At 41.7% G+C, this 25,782-nt stretch overlaps 1 protein-coding gene and 1 long non-coding RNA gene across 8 annotated transcripts in view; both read right to left on the reverse strand.

Moving 5' to 3' along the window:
* GRIA3 (glutamate ionotropic receptor AMPA type subunit 3) overlaps positions 1 to 18,138 on the reverse strand; it is a 144,069-nt gene extending 125,931 nt beyond the window's left edge. For 5 of the 6 annotated variants that reach the window (XR_009488249.1, XR_009488248.1, XM_059859134.1 and 2 more), the window contains exons 1-2: positions 17,779 to 18,138; positions 16,758 to 16,916 (exon numbers count right to left, since the gene is read on the reverse strand). Coding sequence is in view for 4 of the 6 variants with exons in the window: in XM_059859134.1 (XP_059715117.1) it covers positions 16,758 to 16,916; positions 17,779 to 17,869 (250 nt within the window). In the remaining 2 variants the exon portion in view is untranslated. The remainder of the gene's footprint in view (positions 1 to 16,757; positions 16,917 to 17,778) is intronic. The other variant, XM_059859137.1, reaches the window with a different exon arrangement.
* Positions 18,139 to 18,528: 390 nt separating this feature from the next.
* Positions 18,529 to 25,782, reverse strand: part of LOC132333930 (uncharacterized) — a 140,789-nt gene continuing 133,535 nt past the window's right edge. For both annotated transcript variants that reach the window (XR_009488300.1, XR_009488299.1), the window contains exons 3-6: positions 24,589 to 24,745; positions 20,306 to 20,478; positions 20,080 to 20,189; positions 18,529 to 18,854 (exon numbers count right to left, since the gene is read on the reverse strand). This is a non-coding gene — a long non-coding RNA (uncharacterized LOC132333930). The remainder of the gene's footprint in view (positions 18,855 to 20,079; positions 20,190 to 20,305; positions 20,479 to 24,588; positions 24,746 to 25,782) is intronic.

A 25,782-nucleotide genomic window follows, 5' to 3' on the forward strand; every position in this document is an offset into this window, starting at 1 on the left:
ACTCAGACAGCCATCACAGGTAATCATTATTACCACAACTGATCTCGTATGTTTAAACAAACAGGACAGAAGCAGTCATATTGCAGCTCCACAGAAGACTGAGACAATTCTGCTTAGGGAAGGACACCTTTTCTTAGGATTCACAAGACATTTTCCTCCTTACACTAAAGTGAACTGTACAAATGTCACAGTTTTCCATAATTAAAAAAGAAAAAAAAGGAGAGATTCATCACTGTACATTTCCTCACCCTCAGGCTGTCCTTTCTGCCAAAGGAAGCCAGAAAGGCAAAGGTATCTAGTAAAAATACCTGCTTATCACCTCCCAAGCTGGCTTTGTGAGTAACTTGACACTGCAGCTGAACAGTCAAAACCACATCCATGCTTTAATTAGAGGTAAGGGGAGCACCTACTGTTTGCATTTACAGTCTGTCTGGTTCATGAGCAGCAGGAGCAAGTTCAGCCATCACAACTGCTCAGCTTGTGCTGCTCTGATGCATGGTTTCAGCAGGGGAACAATTAAGCAGACCCATTCACAGCTGAAGAGATCACTAAATTTTGCCAAGTACAGTCGCCAGTGTTTTATCCTTGCTACTGTATCACTGCACCACACAAATTATCAACAGAATCCATCTCTCTCTGCTGACAGCACGGGCATGGGAGTGTCTCTTCTCCCATGAACCCACAGGATATTTATTCTGCTAACTCATCCACTTGTATAGAGATTGAGCATATCCCGTCTCATAAGAGGAGACTGTTCTTTTGGAGAAAGAATTTAAGAATAAAACATCATCAATAAAGTGGTGGTATTAGAACAGCTTCACTGCAGAGACTGAAACAAAGGAAAGGCAAGCAGAAGGAAGCAGAAAGATAAAAAGTGGCTTGCTAGGATCTGAAAAACCAATGACAAGAGACACTCAAATGAAGAGCAAGATTAGTTTCACTTATTTTCTGGTCACAAATTTTACAGATTAAAAAAAAATCTCAGATTATGAAGGAAAAGAAAGAACAAGAGAAAAAAATTTCCTATTCAGGAAATTGGTAGTTCATGCTGTGAAAAACCTGGGATTATCGTAAAAATATTCCACTTGAAAGCTATCACAAGTAATGCAAGCTGTGGAAGAACATGACCCTTTGGTAACCAAACAACACACAAGTTCATAGCAAATCTATAAACCTGTACTGCCAAAAAGAGCTGCTAAATATAATTTTAAGAACCATAGTGACATAGACCTGTTTTTATGAGGCATGATAAGCCAATCACCTCCAGCTGGAGTGACTTGGACTTAGGTATTTAATGAAACTTTAAATGCAATTATTTAATAAATGGGCTACAATTACAAACACATTTTAAAACACACCCTAGCATGCTGCAGTTACTTCTGTCACTGCTGTGTACTACTGAAGTTGTGTTCATTGTACCAATTAGTTCAGGCAAACATAGGGAAAGTCTGCTCTCAGGACAGCAGCTGGAGGCAGTGGTGTTATTTCAGATATAAACAAGTAAGAATGAGTCAAACTAAAATAAAAATGCACAGTGCTTAAAAATCCATCTAATCATTATTTAATGATCACAGTTTTTCAAAATATCAATCCTTCAAATATACTACAATGTATCAATGAGAGAGCACATTCTCTAAAACGTGAGGGGGCTTTTATTTCAACTTTTGGGGTACTAGCTCATTCAAGTCAGAAGAACAGATTGTTCCACAGCCAACAGGCCATTTGCTGACCTTGTCTCCAGTGAATCCCACAGCAAAAGCCATCGTGATGGAACAACGCAGGCAACTGGGATACACACCATTAAGTAAGAGACAGAATGAAGAATGGAAAACTTTTGAGGGTAACTGTGGACAAACACAATCACTGCATCAATGCATTTTTTTTAAATAAAAAAAATGAGAAAGATGAAGATATTTGCTCTAAAGCCAGACGACTACTACTGTATGCCTTGCAAACAGGGCTCGTCTCTCTTGTTTTTTATAACAAAACTGTGGTAATAGAGTACACTTAAATAGTCTCTTTTCTATCTGCAACTTCCAAGTCATTTACTCTTTTAATAAAACAAATGTTCTTCGCCTCACAGCAGAAGATTGTATAAACCAGTTCGTACTCATTGGAGTTTTGTTGTGTCACCTCATTTCAACATAAACTTGTCAACTCATTATTACTAACAAAGGTACAAAAAAAATATTTTCAGAATCTAATGCTCCATTCTGTCTTCCTTCAAGTAACTTTTAATACTTTTGAATTAGGGTAAGACAAGTCAATGCAGACACTGCCTGCAAGGACATATAATTCAGTGTATCATTTCATAACCCAGCTGTCAACAGAGACAACATTTTTATAATCCATGTATTGTATGCGTGCCAGTATGAGATGAATAGTCCTGTAACTATAATCAATACCGTTCATTCAAACAACTGGCAGCAGCATTTCAGACAACTGGCAATTTCATCAGTTTCACTGGGCTGCCCAAAAATAAACAGCTTGAGAAGGATGAATGATCTCTGTGGTTATCTATAAATAATACTAATCTCAGTCATTTGTTTCAGGGGGTTCATCACTGGGAGCTGCAGAAGTCTCATATCAGTGCAAAAGGCATGGCAGCCTTCAAGAAACCAAAGAAATGCTGATGAATTTTACTGTTGGTTTTTCATTTACACAGTTACTGTATTTACATACAGGCCCCACTGAAAGCTCCAGGATCCCTCCAGTGCTTCAGCAGTTCCAGCTTTGCAGGAAACTCACGCGATCTCAAGGACTGGTAAACACCTCAAAAGTCACACTGGATTCATAGAAAGCTCCAGTGATCTGAGCAAACCCAGCCTGGGTGGTGACTTACACTAATGTCACTTTAAAGGAAATGTGACCAAGTTTGGGTTTTTAACTACTTCAGTGTGAAACTTGCCCACTCTCAAGAGAGTTATTGAGAGCAAAACAAACCCAGCAGCTCCATGTGAGTGAGACTAATGCCAAGGCTGATGGGCGCGAGGTGAACCCAGGCAGACGGGGAACAGAAGGCGCCATTCACAGTCCTGTTCACTGTCTCTGGGAAGTGAAATAGCTCTTTTTTTTTTCTCTTATTTTTAAATTATGCTCCTATCTATAAAAGCAAAGCAAGAACAGAGAACATAGAAAAAGGAATAAAGACAGCTGACTAAAGGGAAAAACCACATCCCTGTGGAGTACAGATCCCAAAGAAAGCTTCCAAAGCCCTGAAGTGAAAAAGATACAGTTGCTGTGGTTTTAGTGAGTCTCTCCCTGGCAGCCTTGCAGGGCTGTGGGCAAGGTACTGCAACACCACTGCTGCCCAGCATGTGACCCTGTACACTGGTGGGTCACCAGCCCTGGGCTGAGGCACGTATCTCCTGCTCCTGCAGGAAAATCTCCTACCCACCAGGAACTCTTACAGGTTTTCTGCCCTATTTCACTGTAAGAATTACAAGATGCCTGGTGTGTGCTCTGGGGAAAACAGAAGAAAGATCAGTTCTCCCAAGAACCTAGAGGTTGGCACTCCTTGGCTTACAGGCAGGATTTGTGGTGCCATGAGCCACCACTGCAGAGAGCTCAATACACCACTAGACTGCAGCAATTCTTTTCTGCAGAAATCATGAATGGGAGCCAAGGCCATCACCCCAGCTCCTTCACATGGAATGTAATGCTCCAAAGAAAATCCATCAGATGAGCTCTGCAGAAGTGCCCAAGCCCTCTGAACACAGGCTGAGCAGGAAGTAACAGCACATCTGTGTGTGTTGATCTGTTTAATTACCCAGGTAATCAAACTGCTGCTGCACCAAGCTTCAAAAGTGACATTGTTCCATCTACATTCAAAAATCACTTTTCAGCCTTAAAACCTGTTGCTCAGAAAATCTATATCTTGGCAATTTAAATAATCTTCAACTTGTAGCATTATCCAATTTACAAGCTTATTACTAGTTTAACGACAATCAGCATGCCCAGCCACACTAAGGCAGCATTGCAGTGGGATGTTTTCAGCATAACCACCAACAGCAAAAGGATTAATGGCACCAACTTCTCTGAAAAGGGAACACTCACCAGTGAACAAACAGGGGAACCCCACAACCTCTACACCTCTGAGAAATTAAGCAGGTTGTGGCTGTTTTAAAATGAAAGCCTTGATTTTATGAATGCCTGCAGACAATTTTACTTTAACAATAAAGAAAAGCCAGCTTTTAAGAATGGGTGAATTTATCAAGCTGCACATCTTCCATCATCAATATTTTTAAGTTACTACTTTTTATTCTATACTGCCAATAAATCTCCACACACTGTAACTGTAATCATCACAGCACAATATGATCCACTTCTCCTGGAGATTTAAAGTTGGACTCAGTTGCAATAAGCACCTGAACTAGGTAGGAGGATGGCTAAACTGGTAAAATAGTCTCTCAGTTCCAAGTAGATGAGGTAGCAGCATGCACTGTTATTAACCTGAAGTTCATAATGAGAGCTTAAATGAACAGTTCTAAGTGGACACAGGCCTTTGTAAGGGAGCTGCACTCCTGCAGTTGGCACTAATTGATCCTTTTGCTGGCAGGCTCAGTGGAAAAGGCAGCAGCAGCAGGAACCACAGGCCCTTCTCTGTCACACAGAACAAAGTCACAGTCCTGATTATCCAGGAGGTTTGATCTTGATGCTCTACACTTCTACAGCTGCTTTCATCCAGGAATGAGGCAGCCAGGATAGCAGGGAAGACTGTCATGCTACTTTTGCCCTTCTCACACCCATTTTGCAGAAGATCTCCTGTTTTTGGAGTTTTCAGATACTTTTTCAAGTGTACTCCTGCACATTCAGTTACAAAGCTGAATCTCTGAGAAACCGAAATGATTCATATCTCACACACAGCTTTACCCAGGCTTCTTGAAAACACAATTTTGATTTTAATCCCCCTATAGAGAATTTTGCTGTAAACTGAAATCAACCTAGCATATACAAGAAATAGACTGGGCTGAAATAATCAGTTTTGGAGACAACACAGTAGAAAGTAGAATTTTGTCCAGAAAGATGCCATTTTAAAATTCATGTGGAGATCCTGACTAAGGCAGACTATTACAGTGTAGCAGATTCTGGAATCAATTAACAAAACAATTCTTATTAACACAGAGAATCTCCAGACGGTACCGAGGAAGCACAGAATCTCTGCAGAAAAGCCCGCAAGGAAAATATACTTTAATATCAAATTGTATCCTCCAGTGTATGCAGAGATTGCCTCAAATCTCAAACGCATCTTACGTGAAACAGGGGCTAGCACTGCAGAACAACACAGTAAGAATTTAAGACAGGAAGTGCAGATAATTTATCTAAATAGAGGTTTCAGGAGAATAACTGATTTATGTTGATACTGATCCAAGCTGGAACCTGACCAGGATGCAGGAGTTAGCATCACTACCCACAATAGGTTCCCCATTTATGAAAAACAACAGCGTGTTTTTACACATGAAAATAAATTAAAATGCTAGCTTTATGCTTCTGTCAAAAGACCCCATTCTACCAGAGACTTGTTCTTGAATTATCTCTAGAATGACTCAGAAAAAGGTGCAATGTTTTTCAGTCAAGACTATCACTATTCATGCAAGCACCTAAGAGACACAAGGAGTTAAAATTCACAGAAGAGTCTATGGTCTTTAATGTCACACAGCCTCTACTCATAAAAGAATTGCAAAATACATAAACTGATGCAGAGAAAAGTAGTGAAAGCTTCACAGCTACAAAAAATATACCTGTAGTTGGGAAAGGGGGGGAAAAAAAAAAAAATCTGAAAGTAGATATGGTATAAGTGACTTCTGCTGAAAGCAGGGTCAGCACTTTCCACTGGAGACTATTTGATTTACACTATTTTGTTTCAACTGAAAAACGAAATCTTTCCTTGGCAGATTCTGCTCTACAGAGTCTATTACAGATGCTTCTGAGATACCCAGCATCATTTATAAGGGGACACTTACTACTGCTGAACGTGATCATTTTGCTAAATTTCCCAAAGTTCCAGAAGGAAATAACATGCAATGCAACACAAGGGTGTATTCAGTTAGTTGCTAAAGTCAAGAGTCTGGCCAACCTGCATAGCCCTGAAGAAAGGGTGTGCTATTAAGATGTGCAGGGTCTCCCCTGACGAATCCATTGGCTATCCTGGACCCACAGTCCCTACTTAGATCCAGGAAAACCCCAGGAGGGACCACTCTGCTTTTAGCCTTTACTGATTTCACAGAGCTACTCCAAAATTACCCTGGTGTAAATCACATCAGAGGAAGACCCCATCATCTATCTTGACTATCACAGCATATGTCACAGTTGAGATGGCCACAATACAGAGTGCCACCATACAATTTCAGAAGGCTTTAAGCACTCACCCAGAGTAACACCTTACCTCCTCAGAAGGCTTCAGGCAGCTGCCCATACAGAGTAACACCACATCACTCCAGAAGGGTGAAAGCATCTACCCTGCTTGTTCTTTAGCCCAGCCTTTTTATACCCCTCCTGTTGATGCACTGCACCTGTGTGCCCCTCATTGCTGATGCACTGCACCTGTGTGCCCCTCACTGTTGATGCACTGCACCTGTGTGCCCCTCACTGTTGATGCACTGCACCTGTGTGCCCCTCATTGCTGATGCACTGCACCTGTGTGCCCCTCACTGTTGATGCACTGCACCTGTGTGCCCCTCACTGTTGATGCACTGCACCTGTGTGCCCCTCACTGCTGATGCATTGCACCTGTGTGCCCCTCACTGTTGATGCACTGCACCTGTGTGCCCCTCATTGCTGATGCACTGCACCTGTGTGCCCCTCACTGTTGATGCACTGCACCTGTGTGCCCCTCACTGTTGATGCACTGCACCTGTGTGCCCCTCACTGCTGATGCACTGCACCTGTGTGCCCCCTGCTCCCTTTGCTGGTTGGTCAGTGCCCCTGGGCACTCCAGGGCTCATTGTGTCAATGCTGCTCACCTGCTGCTCACAGCTGGAGCTCACTGGGGATGGGGCTCAGCCCCACTACCTACTGCCACAAACTGTGTGCCCACACTGATTGCCCCTATCTATTCTAATGGGATTCAGAGGCTTTTTTTTTTCTTTTTTTGAGGGTAGAACAATAAAGCACTAAACACTAGGTCCCAGTGGTCACTGCAGATATGCACTACTAAGTATCAGCACTTGCAATTTCTTTCTGTGTTATACAGAACAAAAATAACTGTCAGTAAAGTACACCTGACACATGTCAACACACACCTTTGAAACAGGACACTGCAGTTGTAGAAACCTTCACAACATTTACTACCCTCTGCATGTAGAAAGCTACACTGATCTATGCTTTAGAGCAGCTTCTGCACCTGGACTGCCAAACTGGAAAACTTCAGGAGGGTTAACTGGTCTCATTTTGATGAATTTTGGGCTTATCTCAGTGCCTCTCCAGGTAATAAAGTAAATTGCCTGTAGATGGGGGGGAAAGACATGCTATACGTACTTTGACTGACAAAAGTTGTCCATCCATAAAATCCATCACAAGCAGTTTGAACAATTTACCCTGAAAAAATCAGGATTTCTTCCAAATCGCACACAATTTTATATTCACATCTGTTATAAAAATTGGAGAGAAGAGGTGCTTCTACACTGAAAAAGGCAGATTCATGCCTGCAGAAACATTTTGCTAACTTGGATATGCTTTACCAAATTGTTTCAACCAGGAAAAAATTAACACAAAACAGAAATCATCATTTCCAAAACGAAACATTTGACTTGAACTGAAACTGAGTAATTTTGTTTAGGTCTGAAACTATTTTGAAAAGCTTTTATTTTTAATTCTCACATTTTCTAGTTGATCCCAATCTAAATCTTTAAACCCTTTTTGGAACTACATCTGAAATGAAAGATTAGCAAGTCACGTAGCTCCCATCATTTCAATCATGATATTCTGGGATATACAATTAGTTTCTGGGATGCATAGAACAGTGGGATAATGGTTCTATAGAGGAAGTAGGTCTGAGCTGGCCGAGGCATTCAATATAAATATATAAAAACTATCATTAGTCATGAGAATCACTCTGCTGACATGGCTGAAATAGGAAAGAAATAGGATTAGCTGGCACATTATGATCATGTACCTTTTTTCTCTTTAGCCCATTTTCTATTCATCAAGAAGTCATAAGCAAATAGGCACAAAACGCAATGTTTTAAAAAAGAAATTCAGACTTGGATAATAGGTATTATGCAGAATGTTTGCTCATTCAGCACTTCCTTAGGTTCAAGTGCTTTTTACATATTTCACAACAGTGGTGAAGCCACCCTGGAGATGCTACTTGACTACTGCACAAACACTTCAGAGAAAGATGGGTGAGTACATTAAACTTGCTAGATAATTTAGAATCCCCCTAACAGTTTTGAGTCAATCCAGGGTTAGAGTTGGGGTCAGTCCTTTGCAAATCAATAGACACTAATTATCTCTCATCTAACTGCTGGAAAAAAAAGAACGCATGAACTTGAGTTTTCTGACCAGCAGAATTCATTAGAATTCAAACCTGGTGACACAGGAGGTAAAGTCTAAGAAGACAAAACCTCTGTAACTGGTAAAAACCAGTGTTTCACCATGCTCTCCTGTAGAAAGACTACAAAAAATTCATCACATGAACAAACTTTCCCATTACTACTTCACCCCAGGCCATCTTCCCCCTTGCAGCACCCCCATCAGCAGAAAAACACAAATTACAACGGTGACAACCACCAAAAAGTTTTAGGGAATTTAGCATGCACAGCAGAGTACAAAGACAAATCAGGATGTGTGTTATGATGCAGCAACCCTGTGATCCACAAGACCTGATCCATGTTCGCTAAGTGGGCTGCAGCACCCATATCAGACTAAGATCCCTGAAATGGAAATGAGACAAAGAAATCACGGGAGGCAGCCACCCCTGAAATGCACTGCTGCACATCTCTTGGAAAAGCTAGCAGCTGTGAGATACTGATTACAGCACTCCTCACTGGGAGAATCAACAGACAGCAGCACTTCTGGTAAAGACAGGTCTTTCTCCCATCACTCAAATAAACAGAGTGTGGGGTCAGGTAGGCAAGAACTGGGCATTTGCTGTGCTGCAGTAGTATGGACCAGACCTATTATAAAGACCCAAAAGGCATAGCAGACAAAAAACTTTCCAGTATCAAATATTTTTTCTCTCCAACAGCTTTTCTTATTTCAGGTAAAGAGCTGAAAACTCCTCCTTAGCCAAGTGATAGATTGGCTTGCTGTACGGCTGTGACACATGTTCTCCCAGGTCCATCAGTGGGAATGAACATCTTCTTACAGCAAGGACAGCAAATTTGTAATTGCCATTTTCAATTCATCTATCCACAGGATCAAAAGTAGGCTGGATTTTGGTGGGGATTTTTTTTCTTCTTGTTTTTTTTTTTCATTTTGTTGGTTGTTTTTTGGTTTTGGGTTTGTCTTTTTTAGGAAGTGGAAGAAGTGATCAATAAATCGAAGAAGATGCTGTTAGCCTAAGCTCTCCAGGGTTTTACTGGAAACAGCCTTGCAGTGCCTCTGAGACTGAGGTAAATTTTACTATTCTTGTATGAGAGAGAGCAAAACCGTGCTATTAAAGGACAATCCAAATTACTGCAAATCATGCTATGAGCCACCAGAGGATTCCAGCATTTCTCAGGTTCAGTTCTTTTACCAGATAGGCTAGGCCCAAATCCTTGATGTTTGCATGTGACAAAACTACCCATGGTGAAATCAGCAAGCACAATTCCACACATCAGCCCAGGAGAAAGATGTGTGAAAATAATGTATACACAAAATGAGTGACTGCGCACAGACTATACACCATCAGACACTAGCTATCTCTTACCCAGACAGCTGCGTGTAATTTCAAAGACAGTCCTTCAAAAACTCTCAGGATAGCTGCATAAAATTTTAAAGCCAGTTCTTTCGCTTAAAAACTCTCAAGCTATTGAAGCACCCATACAGCCCTATATATTTTTTAAATTTTTGACCAGAAAATTTCAAATGTTACATTTGAACAAGCTCCAGGAAATATCAGCCCTACACAAGGGCAGGACCAAGCATTCAAAGCAAATCACTTAAGTCATAAGTGGACTGAAAGCAAACATGTAAATTGCACTTGAAACAAACCAAGCAAAAAAACTTTCATCACATCTGAAACATCCAATCAGTCTAGCAAAATAATTACAGACAAGTGACCAGACGGGTCACTCCATTCCAGCAGAAGAGTGCTCACCTGCACTATTATCTATTCCAGGAAAGCAATTCATCCTTTCTACAAGTGCCTGGGCAAGTTAACCACAGCACTGTGTCTCTGCAGATTGATCCTCACGCATTAAGGGCTTCTGTGCCTCCTGTGTGGTGTTTGTGTCAGGGCTGCACATTGCCACTTGCTATTTTAGAAACAGTTAAGATGATAAAACAGATCCAGAGCCTCAGACACAATGGCAAGGATATGCAGGAATGACTGCTCAGTGGATTCACTGACATAACTTGTTCCTACGTTCACTCTTGCTCTTTACACAGAAACCCTATCACCTGTTTCTCTCTTGCTCTGTGCATATACAATAGAATCACCACTAACACATCTTTGTGAGACCAACTGAAAAGGTACTCACTGCCTTTGAATATTTCACACATTGCTGTGCACTAATAAAATGAATTCTGCATTCCATATCTGCTGATATAGAAGTATCTCCAAACTTCCCAACAGAGTCAGGCCAGAGTGTGCACTGTGAGGCTGTGTGGTAGTTATTAGTGTCCAGCTGCAATGGCTACAAGCAGCAGAGCAGGAGTGTCTACCCTGGAGTCTCCATCAGATGGCTGCACATGAAAACTGTAAGATGATTTCAAATTTGAAGTTTAAAAGGCATCTGATACTCTGAAGATCAACAATAATATAAAGCAGGTGATACAACAGAGGGAAGCCTCTGGCTCTGACAGGAAATTTAATGCATACATATTTAGAAGAAAAGAATCTCCATGGGTGAAATTTGGAAATTGCTTCACTGCAGTGATCATCACAGCTTCACAGAAAGTGTTTTATCTACATCAATCATTTCTAAATTTTTGGCTTTAGATCCCCACGTTGTTCCAGTGGAAGTACAAGCCTTCACATAGCAAACCTCCTGACAACAGGTACAGAGCTTTTAGGCTGCCTTATGAGTTTCCTTAGAAAAGGAGTGATCTCTCTCAGAAAAGGAGTGAGCCTTCCAGTGATCTCTGCTCCCCAGCAGTGTAGAAAGTACTGCTCCCAAGTTGTAACTTAAATGCCCAAAACCAATTCACTTAACACCTTTCTCACAATAAATGAAGACAGGTTTTCATTTATATGGGTTGGCTTGGTTTGAAATGAATGATGAAAACACACTGTTGATGGTTCAAAAATAACATATTCTAAAACATTTTAAGGATGCTGAACTAAATCAAAATTAGCATTCTAAAACTGGTAATGACAAAATATGTACTTTAAATGGAAAATGTTCAATCGATGGTTTGTGACAATAAAGAAACACTGGAAATACATCAGCTCTCATTTCACACCTTCTTGCATAACAGTCCTACACTGGCAGTAGGATGGCCTCCCACCTCCCAGACACTGAACACAGTGAACCCAGAGGAAAGAAACCCACTGTTTTCTGCAGCTCTTGGACAAGATCCCGAATCAGCCTTCAACAAAACTGTGGGGCTTTTTCTGTGGTTGTTAAAAGCTTCTGTCACAGGCTGGTTTCCCATCATGGCACCTCCATTTCCTCCCAGAGATAAACTCCAGCTGTTATACATTTCATGGGAAGGGGTAGTTAATCAGTAGCTCTCCAACCTGCCCTAATAGCCCCATGGGTCCTCCAGACCCAGTGCTATATAGGAAAACTGAACAAATTCATATCTGCATCTGCACAAAATCCTTCCAAAACTAAACAAGTAAATGGCAGTCTTTACCGTGCTTTACTCTTTATTCAATTGGTGAACTCAGAGTTTCTCAAAAAAGCGTCCATCCACATAATGGCACCCTAGCATCTAAACAGTACATCAATGTAATGTACACAGCAGAGGAGAATAAGCTTATTCTGAAATTAATTTAAGAAATAATAAAACATAGTTTGAAAGTGCTATTGTTCCTTCTGCTAACAGTAAGTTCATATTAAGTTCAATGACAAATCATCTGCTCTATCATGAAGTGGAAACAAACGTTAGTTGGAACACACCTTTCACGTTTCAACCTAGACCCAATAATGCAAAAGCTTTGACCCCTAAACAGAAGCCAGCTGCTTTTCTTGGTCATACAGCAGTTACACACAATACCTGAGTGTATTTTGCAGCATGAAAGGCATTTTCAGTGGTCTATAATGAGTAGAGCTGTGTAGAAAGCACATTTCCAGGTGTTTCCCCACAGAACACTGGAGAAACCAGAGTATATTTCATATTGGGAGAGTTCAGGCATCTCCCCTGTGCTCGCTGCTCCCGCAGAACCAGCAGCACCCGGCCCAAACTTGGCAATGCTTTCAGCAACACATGCTTATGCTTTTGGCAGAAGGGAGCTGACCACTTGCAGCATCAGTGTCCTCTGCCAGCTGGCCAAAGAGCACACAGATGCAAGGGAAGCAAATTATCTGCCCAGTGGCACAAAGAAATGCTGAACAGCACCTAAAGAAAACGTGGGCCTGTGCACGCGCGCGCGAGTGAGGGTGCGTGTGAGCTCACACACCCCCACACCTGTGCCTTGGGACAGGGAGCCGCTCAGTTAAACTGCAAAACTGCCTGCTACTAGTCCTGAGGTATCATTTTCTGCAAGACTCTCACAACAATGAATATGCACTTTTCCCATTAAAATCTTCCAAGTTGAATTTTGAGGATTAAACACAAGGACTGCAAGGATGCTAAAGTAAATTTTCGTAAGTCTGAAATCAGACCCCTTCAAGAAAGTGCTGATACAACCACCTACAGGATTTTAGCAATCTAAGGTTAGCGTGTCTTTGCATCTTCCCTCTTTTTTTTGTCTCTTGAAAAAATGAATGCTCATAAAAGAAACAAAACAAACCACTACACACCTATGTTTGGTAAAATACAAAAAGCTTTCTGGATTTAGAAGATACATAAGAAAAAAATCTCAGAAAAATTAATGAGACAAGAATTTGCAGCTGATAGATTCCATCTTTCAGCTAAATCTAACCTATCAGTAGATTAATTAGATTCTACAATCACAGCCCCTTTTCATCTGCACACATCCCACCACTGTCACCACATGATCAACAGATTTTAATGAAAACTAAGCTTTTCATTAAAAAATGCTTTGAGAAATTCAAGAGAGACTATACATAAGGTTTAGTTTACTTTTCTAAATATTTCTTGAAAATTGTACATAAGGCAAGTGCACATTTGTTGGCTGTAAAGGTGTACAACAGCAATTTTTTGCAATGACAGTGCAGAGAGGGAATATGAGATCTGTGTGCTAATGAGCTGACACTGCAGAGGCTGGAGCAGTGTTAGTATAGTGCACTACAAGTGCAGAGCAGAATGACAGACGTGGGCTATTTCTAGGGAATGTGATCCACAGAACTATACACACAATTCAACATTAACACCAACATCCTTCATCAGATTATGAGAAATGCATAGGAGATATTGCTTCAGTGACAAATTTATATATATGAGCTGTCATATTCATATTATTCTGAAAAAGCTAGCTCACTCACTACATGAGCATTTTTAAAGAAAATATAACCTGATTTTGATTTTATAAATTCATAGGTCAAGTCAGCTTGCTTTCTGTTTCTACTGATAGCAAAAAGCTGCATATTTTAAGAAATGTAATAATTTCCCTAGAGCCAACTGATAAACTTCAATTCACCTTTAAATACACTGGAATTTTCATCTGTGTTTGCATTTGTTCTCTGTTAAGATATCATACAGCTAAATAAATAAGTGGGCAGATAAATACAGAGTGGATAAATACTGTATGAATGTGTGTAAATTAAATATACAGAGAGAGGCTTGGCGCTAGCAGAGAAGCAGGGAATACACGTACATAAATCAGATTATGCATCATTTAACTGAAAAAGCAATGAGAGGGAGGGGCTTAGGGCAGGAATTTTCTTCTGCTTCTAAACAAGTTTGTTCCCAGGTTGGGATATTGCCAAATCTGCCGTAGCAGAGGTGGGCTATTTTTCTCAGGCTCATGAGAATACTTCAGAAGAGGTTTTTTTTCTCCTCTGGAATGCACCAGATTGCATCAAACGGGATGTGCAGCTGCACAGTAACCTAGGTCTTTCTGAGCTGAGCCCCCTCAATCCCTGCACACAGGAACACTTACTACAGTCATTATCATACAAATCAATGCAAAAGAGAATGAAAAGTATTCTGTTATGGATACTGACTAGTACAGGCACTAGGCTTAGGCTACACATGTTCCTTTCCTCAATTTCCTCTCAGCTCCTGTACCTATCCCACAATAAACTCAGCCTCAGCCTCCCTCCCCAGTGGAGGCAGAGTCACTGCAGGTTTCTCTCCTATGGAACCCTGCCAATTGCAAATATTGATCAAATGGCTGTGTGACAGCACTGGAGACAATATATGCTTATCTCTTAGTGAGGTAAAAATGTTGTGGAAAGAATTCCTTCGTGGATATGGCAGCACACTGAAATTATCTGCCACTCCCATAGAAAATAAGGATATGGGTAAAGGCTGGAATTTTGGTCAGGTAGTGTGAGGAGCTATTAATTCAACCTAATGCATTGATACACATAAGTGTTCTGACTTTCAAAGATAATTGGTATCAGATTCAAAAGAATAACTGTTCTGATGGGGTTTTTTGTATTTTGAGCTGCTGAAGCCTATGACTGGTGACTTGGACTCACAGTATTCTTTTCTTATCAACAGTATTATGAGATGGCTGACACAGTACAGACAAGGTCACCTTTTCATTTTCTTTCATCTGTTTCTTTTTTCACATCTTCTGCTTTTAAATAGGTTACTGTAGGTACATCTTCTTTGGTCTACAGTTTCTCCAGAGATTTAAGTTTTCCCAATTTTACTACGCCGGTAATATGGGCATTGGAACAAGCAGGCCTGTACTACAGAAAACCATCCCACTTCACCAACATTGCCACAGCTTTTAATAAGCATTGACAAAAATCATTAGATGTCAGAAGATGAGTAGACCACTGACTAAATAAACTGACTGCCCTAAACAAGTGTGTGGATCACTTCTGTTGGTGGGTGAAGAGCTGGTAACAACTTTAAAAAAACAATTAATAATTAATCACCCAAGCAGTTCAATGTATTTAGTTTAAATCCATATAATTGATATTTAGGAAACTGTGCTTGAGATGCAGCCTCTTGAAGGGATTACACTGATTAAGGATTAATAGTCTGATGTTTGTTGTAAGAGCTGTTGAAGCTGGATAGGATTAGTAAAATAAGATGCAAAGTAGAGACAGGATTTAATGTACCATTTTTTTCCCACTTTACCAAGTATTTTTATTGTATATTACATAATTAACCGCCCTGCAAAAGTTTTAAAGGTTCGACTTCAAAGTCCTTTGGAGAGTGTAACACTGCACTACCAAGAAGCAGTCACATGGGGGATATGTTAGAATATCAATCCAAAATTTGTCCAAATATTTCCATACTGTATATTTTTTAACCATCAACTTTCTCAGAATATACAGTGGGACAGGAATGTAAGAACTATCCTATCTCCTGCAAATAAAAAAATAAATAAGTTATTCAAAACACATAATTGTTTTAAAGCAAAAAATACTATTTTTCTGTACTCCAGTACTTCATTATTTCAGTACAATGCTTCCTCTTTGACCATTTTACACTGTGAGTATAAACCTGCACACTGTGACGAGTAACCTGTTCATAATATGAAGTTAGTACATTGCATTCAGCAGTCCATTAGATCATGTGCAGACACGTATCTCCACATTGCAAAGTGCATTAGTTACCTTGGAAGAGGTCTCCTTTCATTTTCAATAATTTACAATAAAACTTGTACAGAATCAAATTTGGATACATCAGTAAAACAAACATCCAGGAACTACTACTGGTAAAGGAATGCTTTTTAAAATGCAGAACACGCACAAGTCTTTCTGAAAGAGATTTTGCATCTTAACACCACATTAGCAATACTCAAAGTTCTATTTTGCATCTTCTGTTAATAAAAGCTCGAACTGTATGTGTGCACTGCTTGTGCAGAGCTATTCCTCCTAACGCCAAGTGTTCTGATTCCATTTTCTCTCCCCTCAGCTCTAACAGTATGTGTCAGTTTACAGTCTCCTCAGCTTTTCACAGGACTCTCACTGTAAGAAAACAACTCAGTATTTCAAGGCAGATGAGGCAAGTAAGCCCCTCTAGCCTTCTCCCTCTCAAGGTCACTTCTAAACAGTGGTTTCTGGTTTTTCCCTACATAGTATATTATTTGCAAATTATGCCTTTTCACACAGCTAGGTTGTAGCCTCAACAGAAAAGGGATCTTACTTCAGCAGCAATTCACTGATTGCAGCTACACAGCACTGCTATATCAACAACATGGTTGTTTTCCTGAAACACAAAACTAAGGGAATGAGGGGGTAAGAGAACTTTTCCCAAGGTATTCCATATAATGCTGCAAATCTATTAAACCTCCAGTCACTACACACATTTGTTGCACTATATTGTATGACCAAGAACTCTAGGCTACCAGGAAGGAACCGAATGAAGGATAGATAACAAATTAATATATTTTTTAAAACCAGGTATTTACTTACAAGCATTTGTCACTGAAAAACTGTTGGAAGAGTCCAAGTGATCTACGTGATAGTTCAAATGGAAGGGCTTTTCTGTGGTATTTTGGTTTGTGTTGTATAGCTGCACAGCAAATCGAAATGCACTGTGCTCCTGAACAGTGTTCCTCATAAAAAGTCCACCTAGGTGAGGAGAAAAAAAAAATAGGAAAAAAGGAAAAAGGTATTTCAGAATTAATTTTGAGCAGAAACAATGACAATAAGTTATATTTGTCTGCTGCACACTGCAGGAGAGAATGAACAGGACCAGCCTGAACGTGAGCACTTAACTCTGACAGAGCACCTACATGAAATACATATTCCAAGTCCAAAGTTGGGCTTTTAAAGCCACACACCACATCCAGGTGCCCCCCTGAGCAATGAGAGTCGCTTGGAGCTGCAGGTGCACCTTGAAAACCAGGCCACTTCTACACGGATGCCCACACAGAGATTTAAAAGTCTAACTTGGGGAACCGTGGCACCTAAATCTTGTCCAGACTCCTGAAATATCGGCACTGTAGTTATGTGCGGGGACACGGCGGCGTGCGGCGTGGCAAACGTGCGGTTTCACGGTCTGGTGGAGCGATAGCGCGGCTGAGGGAAATGATGCTCCGAGGGACGGCAGGGAACAGCCCCCGCTGCACTCGCTGCCCTGAGCCTCACGGCTCGCTCGGCCCCGGCTTTCGGGCACGTCGCTACAGATTCACGCCACGACTCTCTCACATTTTGTGCTCCACGGTATGCGCTGCTCCAGGGCACGGTTCCGCAGAGCGCGGACCCGATCCCCGCCGCTCGGAGGGGTGCGGACAGCCCGGCGCCGCTCGTAGCCGCCCGCCGGCGCAGCCCGGGCACCGCCGCTGCCTCTCGCCCCCCAAATAGGGGAACGAAGCGGAGCAGGGCTGGCTCCTTCCCCGCTGCGCCCGGGCTCGCCCCCCGCTCCCCTCCTCACAACTTCCCCCCGGCTGGCGGGGAAGGCGCGGGTCGCGGTGCCGCGGCGGGCGCTTACCTATACTGATGGTGTTGGGGAACCCCGCCAGAGCCTCCCCCAGCAGCCCCGCCAGCAGCAGCAGGAGGGTCCGGGGCGCGCTCTGCCCCATTTTCTTCAGCCCCTGCGGTTCAGCCCCTAAACCGAAACTGGCGGCACAGGCATGGGCGCAACTGGAGACTCGGAGCGGTGTCAACGGCGGTGGCGATGCTGGCGGAGGTGGTGGGGAGGATGGTCCCCCTCCTTTCGTCTCTTTTTTTTATTCTTTCCTTCCCCAAATCCCTCTGCTCTCCTCTTCACCCCAGTCTAGCAGGGCTCATTGGCTGCGAGATTGCCTTTCTCCCCCGTCGCCAGCAGCCCCCCCCCCCCCCAACGCAGGGACTTCCCCCAAAGATGGTGGGTAGCGGAGCCGCCGAGGCTGCTCCGCCCGGGCCGGGAGGGGGTTATCGATCAAACTTGGCGTGAGGCGGGCTGGCAGCCGCTCCACTCTGCTCGGCCCGCCCGCCCAGCCCCGGCGGCTCCGGCCGCGGCTCAGCGCTCGGGGCTGCGGTCGGCGGGAGCGCACCGGCCTCACGTGGGGCGGCCCCCGGGCTGCAGCTGCCCCTTTAAAGCTGCATCGGCTCGATGTGTGTGTATGTGAGAGAGAGTGCGGTGCGTGCGCCTGTGGGTGGGCGGGCGGGGGAGGGAGCGGGGAAAGGAAGGAGGGGCAGGGAGCCGAGCCGAGCCGGGGCCGGCAGAGGAGGCCGGCGGTGGTGGCGAGGTGGCCGCGTCCTGCCCGTGCCTGTGCCCGTGCCCGGTGGGCGGTGCGGGCGCCCCAGAACTTGCGGGCCGGGAGGCAGCAGAGGCGGCTCGGGGCCGGGGGCGGCAGGCCTGGTGATGGCCGGGGCAGGCGGGTTCCGCTGGGCCCCTCCTGAGGGGAGCGGGCTGGGGAGAGACGTGAGCGCAGGGACTGCCGAGGAAGGGCTGCAGGGGGCCACAGCAAGGGATGGCGAGGGACCGTGCATCTCCCGAAGGGGCTGCCGGCCCTGCGCCCGACTTCTCCCCATCCCTCCTCCAGTGCCAGCGCATCAGCAGGGAAGCATCATCCGCCCACAGTGCTGTGAAGAAAGACAAGAAGAGTTGAATCCCACACGAGGGAATGTTAGGTCCTTCCCAACCTCCTCTAAAGGAAGGAACTGAAATAAAGTCTCCTCGTTTCATCCTTGATGCTGGAAAAAGACACAACGTGTGTCAGCTGATGAGCTGCCCCAGCACAGCGCACACGGCAGGGCCAACCTAGGGGTCGCAGGGGAACAAGGGGATGGGTGGCAGGCATCCCGTGTGTCTTGAACACCAGCCCTGAGACACCCCTCATATCCACAGGGAGCTGCTGTGTGTCTGCCTGAGTCAGGTTCTCTGTGGTCTTTCACGCACCTCCTTGACACTTCGCTGTATGGTTCCTACAGTGCTTTTCTTTTGGCCGCTTTGGGGCTCACAAAACTGTACAAAACGGAGACATAAAAGCAATACTGGGTGGAGTTGTCCATCTCATAGGCCTAGCAAAGACTGTTCTTCCCTTAATATTTGCTTTTCCTCTGATTTCAGCAGGTCACTTTAGTTTGGTGCCTTGCTCTGCTTCTTTTTTTTTTTTTCCCCTCTAAATCTTAGACTGTGGCATTATTTGGGTCAATGTTCAGTTCAGTTAGGGATAACATTAAATGCAGTTGGCTTTGCATTTGTAAAATAATCAACCAGTGCCACTGGCTGTAGCATGATGTAAGTAGACAAGGTGTATGATTGAACGTTGCTGCAGATTACTGCACAAATGCTGATGAACAACATCGGAGATTCCAACCATTACTTTTGAAGGAAGCTAGAGGTAGAAGTGAAGAGCAGGGCACCACAGTCATGATGCAGGAGTATATAGTGACATGTGTGACACCTGCTCACTCCAAGGTGCATGCTTTGGTTGCTTCATGTTGTGTTCCTTTATGAGAATCATTCCCAGAAGATGGAGACTGTTCCAGTTCAGACAGAGTAGGGATCAGGCTGCAGGGTGGATGGTAATGCTCCCTATTTAGATTAAGATGGCAGTTGTCACTTTATCTCTCTTTTAAAATAAATGGTTTTCTGTATGGACAGGTGGGGTATAAGGTCCATGATTATATCTGTAGCACTCCTCAAGCTCAAAGTCCTTACACATTCCCTTACACATGGGGATGCTTACAGGAATTCATTACCTATGAATTCCTGTAAGCATCCCCAGGAGGCATGATTATATTCTCCTTTTATATAAAAGATACAAAAATTTAAAAATCAGGGAGAGCCACTGGCCCAACTCACCTAACCAGGAAGTTTCAGACCCAGAATTAGGATCTTTGAGCAGCAGCCTGGCTTTGCTGTAGAGCTCTCTGCTCACAAATGTCTTTTGGTAAGGACAGCAGATCTGAAAGCTACAGAGAGGTACAGGAAGTTTAGACTTTGAGGACAGTTGAAAGAAGCATGTTCCTCTTAGCAAATTATTTCTCTGTCTTGTTCCAAACTACTTACCTTTTCCTATTCTACCCACCTCCAGCCTATTTCTAATGTATTCTCTACAAAGTCCTGCTGTCCTCTTTTTTTTGGTGTGCTTTGTTAGCCCTACTTTCTTCCCGTTCACTTGCTCTTGCAAAGTTCTGTCCATCTCTGCAGCTAAGGATTGCAGGCTGACGGCCACCTGCCACACTGACAGCTGATCGTGCACTGAAAAAATGATGAAAGAAATTAGGTATAACATTATGGATGTTAGAACAAGGGAGGAGATAGAACAGCCATGAGTGAATGTGGCATGTGTCAGTCAGTTTCACACACTGCCAGCAGGGTGGGTACCTGTCTCCAATAAAATGGTGCTTCACAGTCTAATCTACAAATGGACAGTCTTGTGGTGATCCAAAATCTATCTGTGCTGAGAGACAAATTTCCATTATCACCCGCATTCTACCCTCTGAAGCCCCTCACATGTTGTTGTTATTATTCTCATTAGCATTTGGAATGTGCAGTTTACTTTTTTGCTTATGCAGTTAGTCTTATGGCATGATTAGCAGGTACAAATGGCACAACAGCCATTCCATATGGATTTTGGAGAAATCCAGAGACCTCATCCCAGTTTATCTTTCTTACAGTGAACCCAGTGTGTCCTGGGACAAAATGGTAGATTACTTGCCTTTATGTGGATATCAATGGCATGGAAATATTTTATATACTTTGCTAGGGATGCTCAGTGACTTGAATTAATGAGTTCTGTGGTAACTGAGGCCATACCAGAAGCTTTCCCAAACCTTCCCTTACTAAATACAACCAAGATTTTAGAGGATAATCAAGCTTCATGTTTAGATGATTTATGGTGTTCTGGGACACTGGGGATTCAGAGTATCTACCTGAGCAGGAGAAGGTAATGATTTATAATTAGCTAATGTGTTTTCATTGTAATGTCTAATAGTGGATTAGAAAAATGCTGTGGAATTTGGGACACAGCGTTCTCACTGTGCTTTCTGATGTTACTAGGCTAAACCCATAGTGTTAGCATAAAGTCATGGCAGAATCTACAGGATTCTGTTGCTGAAGCTTCACCCTAACTGCACTAAGCAGACTTTATCACTTTTGTCATTCCTATTTCTAATTGCAAGAGAGAAGCTCAGGCAGAGAGATTCTAACAAATATTGTGTTTCTCCCAGTGAGAACCAAATGGTGTCATAATTGCTAATAAATGTATTATCAAATGTGTCTTACACCTTTTTTGTTTGCTTGTTTTAAACCAGTTATTTCTTCATAAAAGGAAAAGACACACAACTAACCAATCTTTATGTCAATGTCAGCATTTTGATTAGCTAAACTGATTAATTCTACAGTAGACAGTTAACAGATAGAGTGATAGTGGGGAGAGACAGAGGCAAAGATGAAAAGGGATTCAGGGACAAGATGAAACTGCAGATAGAAGGAGTCAAGGGGAAAGTACAGTGTCAAAAGGGAAAATGAATACAGACCTTACATCTTCATTTTGGAAAACAGGTCAAAAGGACATCTAGTTAAGATCTGATTATGAGTGGTCATAGAACAAACTATTGGAAGCTCTCCTGTTTACCTTTCATTACCAGGCAATAACAGAGACATAAAATGAAATTAGAAAGCTGCAGATGAGAGACAGTTTAACAAATATTCTGCTGTGCAGTTTACAGCTAATCTATAAAGCTGTCTTCTACACAATATTCTTGCCAAAATAATTGTTTGTAAAAGTTGGAAATTTTATGTGAATTAGCAGAGCAAATGCATTAGACTATCTGGTAAAACACTATAGGGATTAATATTCAGAATTCATTGCAAAAAGCTGTTCCTTGCTGCCTCAAGAAAGACTTACTCCTCTTAGTCATTATGAGAGTTTACAGTATGTCTGAAGTTCTCTGAAAGTTATTTTTTGCTGCTTAGTTTTAGAGACAGGTTCAGAGACTACTTGAATCATTGATTTGTTGATACAGATGAAATCCTAAAACCACAGAAATGTGTAGTAGGTTTATTACCCCTCTCATTTGAGTTAAGATTGTACCAAATACATCCTGGGAGAATAATGGGGTCTGGCACATAAGAATATGTTCATAAGAAAATGGAAGGATGATCAAGATTTGCATAGGAAGAGGGTCAAAGAGGAAACTTGTTCATAAATAGAAGTCATTACTCCATTACTGGAATCTATTTCAACTTTGGGTAGCTGAAGCAAATTAGTCCAGCAACTTTTATCAGAACTGTACATGGACTGTAACAGTAATAACTTATCAATTACAATTGCACAACTAAGACACAAATGTGGAAACAGTCAGTACGGACAAATATCTTCATATTTCTTGGGTTTGTGGTATCTTTAGGATGCATACTTCTAATACTAAGAGCTACAGAGCTGTGCTGGAAATGTAGTGTTATTATAGTGCCATAATGTCAGAAACAATTTATATTACCTTCTGCTTTCGATTAACTGTACACTAGGCACTGCTGCCATAACACAACCCTGCAATTCTTACTTAAACCTGTACTTTGCTGGGCTCATCTATATTTATTACATCAGGAAGCAGTAAATCAAATAAAAATGTGGTTGTATCCCCTATATAATATTAATAAAGTGGATACTCTCTTTTTATTTTATACCTATGAATACAGTTTTCAAGAAATCTTGGGCGTTATATTCAATTCATACCCATTTCAATTGTGAAACATCTGACCACTGAATATTTAATTTTTGTACATAATTACTGATATATATTCTTCTCAAAGAGAATCTAGTTTAGATCCAAGTAATGAATAATCACTTCATTTGACTGTTTGCCAATCAAAAGTCTGTTTTCCTACCTGTGTGCATTTGTATATTACCATAATTTACCACATCTCAGCTCAAATCTGCAGAAGTGTCTTCTAATGAAAACGTCTTTGGAAAACAGCACACAGAGTCTTAGAAATAGATACTTAGACAAAAAAAAAATTAAAATTTTCACTAGAGGTTTAAGGACTTCTGATTTTTCTTATCCACTTGATCAGACAGATATTCCTATCCTCCCCTAAGCCAGCAGTCTGGTAGTTATAAAATTTTCAGTGTTGTGCAAAAAACTGACATTCAGTTCTCTTCTAATTTCAAAGAATCTGTTTTACTTTTGGTGTGAGCCTTTGCAGAACTAGGGTATGGAATCAATTATCTTTTTATTTAGAATTCATCTAATTAATATAAATAAGGTATTATTAAGTTAATATGGCAAGAAAATTAGACAGAAAATGAAGTTTGTCTTCTTTAGTCCTGGGGAACATAGTGTTTATGGGATATTGGTCTCTCCCTTGCTTTGTCACTGCCCAAGAAATACTACTTTGAATGTGAAAAGATTTTCTAATGTAACTGCTATGAAAAGAAAGCATTTGCTTAGAAGAAAGAGGTCCATACAGCATGCATGGTAAGAGTGGGTGGCTCTGGTAATTTAAGACCTTTTTATCCCTCTTACTTGGAGACCTGCCTACCATGCAATTCCAACAGCTTGAGATCTAACAGGGTAAGAAATGGAAGAAAACCACCAGGGATGAGAGCAAACTGTCAAGACAGGGAATTTACAGGGTGAGGAAAAGAGAGCTAACAGCTGCCCCCAGCCCCCATCCTTTACCTGCCTAATTCTCCCGGTGTGGTATCTCTCCCCTCAGAGAGGAACTCCCAGAGAAGAGAAGTGTGACCAGATACCCTCCTCTCCTGAGCTTGGTCCTTTCTTTTCTTTCTTAAGTACAAGTAATTCGTGCTTCCTAGCAACTTATGGGAAGAAATTCTAGAAGTAAAAAGGAACAAAAGGCAAGAAACCTAACCCCCAACAAAATCATACTTTGTCACATTGTGAAGGACTTATGTTGTCCATCTGCACAGAACTGAATTTCATCCAGCATAATTTGTTTCATTGATTTCAGTGGGGTGAACTGACAGTACAAGATGGCTACAGTTGTACACTTAGGTTGTTGTGAACAACAACATGATTCTAATAATCTGCAGTGTTTGGGAGAAAAGCTAATCCTTCAGAAACCCTAAGCCACTCAGAAACCCAGTAGCTTATTATTTGAAAAATTCTGATATTAACAATATAGCCAATGTTAACAGAAGTGTTCTCATGCTTTATGAAACTTCCATCCCTAATTAAAAGTTGTTTGGTTTTGTAAGTCACACCTTGTAGCAATTGTTCTGGGTCTTGATAATTACAGCATAAAACTGACTGCCTGTTTGATTGCTCTTTCAGCACAACAGAAGGCATAAGAAGCAAAGAAACCCCCACAACTGCAGAAGGGTTTTGTAATAGAAATTCTCACCTTATATCAGTTTCAAGAGTCTGAAGCATTTTCCAGAAGATATGCAGTGCTCCTTATATAGCAAACCCAAGCTGACTGGCAATAGATTTACTCTCCTCAATTACCTTTTGTGGATTCTTCAGAAATAGACCAGAAATGTCCCAAGGAGCCTACAGACCTGATTTACAGGAAAAGAGATATTTATTTATTTTCATCTGTTAGATGTTGTTTTAGTAGCAGTTTAACCCAGAATTGCTCTTGAACATGTGAACTGCTAGAGTCCTCTTTTGAGTTCTCCTGGGTCCTCATAAACACTCAATAACAGCTAAGCACTCAAACACTAACGTGAAGGTATCACTGAATGTCTATTTTTAGGAACTTAGTCTAACTCATGATGCTGCTAAAGCACCCTACTTTTGATGATGAAGCTCTGTTGTTTATACAACCATTGCTTTCAGTGAGTTTGAAAGCAGATTTCACAGTGTAACTGGCTCAGGCAAAGTCAAGGAAGGGGCACCCATCTGTTTGGTGTTCACAGTCCCACAGTTCTTTCTGTTGCTTTTCAAAATATACACTGGATCAAATCCTAATCCAGTGTAAAGCACCTTTGATCAATGAAATAAATACTGCTGTGGAGTAGGGCAAATGGTATCTGTTCAACTTTTCTGCAGTGTAAATAGAGTAAATATATTTTTTATGGCACAAAAATTCTGATCAAGGCTGCACACCCTTGAGTAATCTATGTATCAGATTTAACTTCCATGAGAATAAAGTTTAGGCTTTAGTTCCTTTCATTTAAAAATAATTCCCAAATCTTCAATTTAACATTTGTTTTCACTGTTTAGCTTACTTGCATATGTACCCCATGAAGAACCCTGTTTAAAGAATAAAAAATTAAAAAAAAAATTTCTTGCTTCAAAATATTATTGTACCTGTTATATTGCATTCTAAATATTAGGGATATCAAATGTGATTGTTCCCCTTGCTACTGGAGGCTCTGGTGCTGCAGAGAACTGTTTAGAACTGTTTAGAACATCAAACCATAACGGATGCTCAATCTCAGATAATAATTTATGTCTTTTAGCAAATACAAAACAATGAATGCAAATCAAGTCAAGTCCTTCCTTTCCATGAGTCAGATGCTATTTCCTTGGTACTTGTGATGCAGAAACCTAGAGTTTAATCTAAAAACCATTACACTCATTAAGCAGCATT

The sequence above is a fragment of the Haemorhous mexicanus genome, chromosome 14 (assembly GCF_027477595.1).
Source record: "Haemorhous mexicanus isolate bHaeMex1 chromosome 14, bHaeMex1.pri, whole genome shotgun sequence".
Classification (NCBI taxonomy): domain Eukaryota; kingdom Metazoa; phylum Chordata; class Aves; order Passeriformes; family Fringillidae; genus Haemorhous; species Haemorhous mexicanus.